This window comes from Chanos chanos, chromosome 5 (genome assembly GCF_902362185.1).
Source record: "Chanos chanos chromosome 5, fChaCha1.1, whole genome shotgun sequence".
NCBI classification, from domain to species: domain Eukaryota; kingdom Metazoa; phylum Chordata; class Actinopteri; order Gonorynchiformes; family Chanidae; genus Chanos; species Chanos chanos.
The window spans coordinates 11,871,264-11,873,763 of NC_044499.1; the positions used below are offsets into that span (position 1 = coordinate 11,871,264).

General features: G+C 42.0%; 1 protein-coding gene across 1 annotated transcript in view; it reads left to right on the forward strand.

Moving 5' to 3' along the window:
• Positions 1–2,500, forward strand: part of epha4b (eph receptor A4b) — a 78,987-nt gene that overhangs the window by 47,232 nt on the left and 29,255 nt on the right. Inside the window, exon 6 of the mRNA XM_030775927.1 lies at positions 431–543. Within this exon, the coding sequence (XP_030631787.1) occupies positions 431–543 (113 nt within the window). The remainder of the gene's footprint in view (positions 1–430; positions 544–2,500) is intronic.

The window sequence follows — 2,500 nt, forward strand, 5'->3', positions numbered from 1 at the left end:
GTGTGCGTGTGTGTGTGTATGAGAGAGAGAGAGCATGACTGACTGATGAACAGACGTGTGTGAGGAGCTCTTGAATGAATAATAGAAAGTTTTGCACAGTGCTTTCCATCAAGAGGTGTGTGTCTGGAATAGATAGAAGTATTATCAGCGCACCGTTATGGGAATATGGTGTGTTCTCTTCTACTCTTCTACTTATCCACCTGTCTCACACACACAGAGACACACTTACACACAGACACACACACACACACACACACACACACACACACCCACAATGTAATATGCCTGATTACATTCACTCTCTTATTTACATACACTTACACCTTCCTACACTGAGCTCTGGTCTGAGCTGTAATTTCTTTTTCGGAATTGATTTCAATCAATACCAGTCTCTCTCTCTCTCTCTCTCTCTCTCTCTCTCTCTCTGTAGTGAGTGTCATTTTAAAAGAGAGGAAAAGTAAAGACAGTATCACACTGGCATGGCAAGGTCCTGACCGACCCAATGGAGCCATTGTGGAGTATGAAGTCATCTACTACGAGAAGGTAAGACTCTCCTCTCCTCTCCTTTCCATTTTTTTCTTTCTCCCTCTCTTCCTCTGACCCTTCTTTCTAACAAGCTCACGTCCCATCCCTGTGCAGAGATTACACACATGCCTCTTTGACCCCCATTAGAAGCAGTAACGATTACACATAACCTGGCCGTGCAGGACTGTGTAATTGAGGAGTAAACCATCATTGTTCCTTCGGGAGTTAAAGAACTCATCGACCAGCGTGTCATTGCCTCGAACATACAATCATGTTTTTTTTTTTTTTTATTGCTTTGAAATGGAACTGGAGTGATGACATATCAGAGACCCAAAATATACACACAAGCGCAAAGAGACACACAAAGACAAACACATAAATGACTGTTAAATATCTGTAACCGTTCCCATGTGCTGGTCCCCCTGACGTATACATCATCTTAGAAAATGATTTCTCAAACCCATAATTCGTCAAATGCAGTTCTCAAGTCTTGGTTCTTCGCCTGCGTGTTGCTGGGTTCTCGGGAAGAGAATGAATGACAGCTCTGCTGTGAGCCAGCTCTGCTTTGGCACAGTGGAACATGAAGGAGGAAAGCACAGATGACCGAGATGACTGATGCTACGTGATTATGGAGTTTGAATTTTCTTCTAAATACACAGATGGGTTTCTGGCAGCGGGGGATTCTCTGGCAGCTGCTGCTTGTGTCAGAACTGCAGCCACACACACACACACACACATACACACACACACGCGCACACTCGTTACTTGCGGCTTTCCCGGATTTCATTGACCCAGGGTATGGTTGTGGAGAATGCTTGATCGACTGTGTTTGTCAGTAAAGCTCTCTGTCTCCATAATGAAGTTTATATATGACTAACAGTGGGCCTTTTCTATGAAACATCCAACCCTAATTTGTCTCACTAAGCTCTGATTCCTATTAGTGAATTCCTATTACTGTCTATCTCTCTCTCTCTCTCTCTCTCTCTCTCTCTCTCTCTCTCTCTCTCTCTCTCTCTCTCTCTCTCTCTCTTTCACTCACACACACACACACACACACACACACACACATACAAACACTGCCTGAGCAGCATGTATTTAAAAGTGTACCTCTTGAAAAAGGCACTATAAAAAGCCTTTTTTTCCCACCCTAGAGACAGCCTTTTAATAATTTCTACATACACATGTACATAGGCTATGTATACCAGTGCCGATGCTATAAGTGACCTGTTTTCCCAAATTGTTCTACCACTGTTCTTACTAAACACACAATGAAAAAAAAAGAAAAAATCAAAGCTGAGGAATCAGGCATAAAGGAGGGAAGACAAGCTCAGCTTTTTTTTTTGTGCTCCACGGACAGACCGGTGGTTTCTACCGCAGATTGCGAAGGCGGTCAGCCATACCAAACAAGGGTTTCTTGCTGCAGTATTGATGCGGCTTGTGAAATAATATTCATGATTAATCCAGCTAATCCTCATTCACAAGCAGAATGCTTTATTAAAGCACTTCTCAGCTTCTCAACAGGAGGCCTCGCCTTGCACAGCAGTCTTTTTACTCATTTACTTTAGATACGTTTAGCAGTTTTGATTCGATTTTTTTATTGTAATAATGTCAGAATGTTATTTCTGTTTAACGCTGTGCAATATGAGATGAGAATGCGAAGAGAGCAACAAGAAAACACAAAGAAACGCGCGCGCACGCACGCACGCACACGCACACGTGTACACACACGCACACAAAAAGTATAAAATGGTTCTCAGTGTGTGTGTAAAACATACAAAGATTTTGGGACTAAAGCAATACATGCTTAAGAGGTGATTTTGAGTACAATTTTGAACATTATCAAACAGACCGCATAATAGATCAACGGCAAAACAAATGAATCAGTGTTAAATGAACTCAGAGAGTGTTCATTTTATTTTGCTCATTAGACGAACATTTTCAGAGTTAATTTGTTGTAGATGGATTCCCTTTGTGC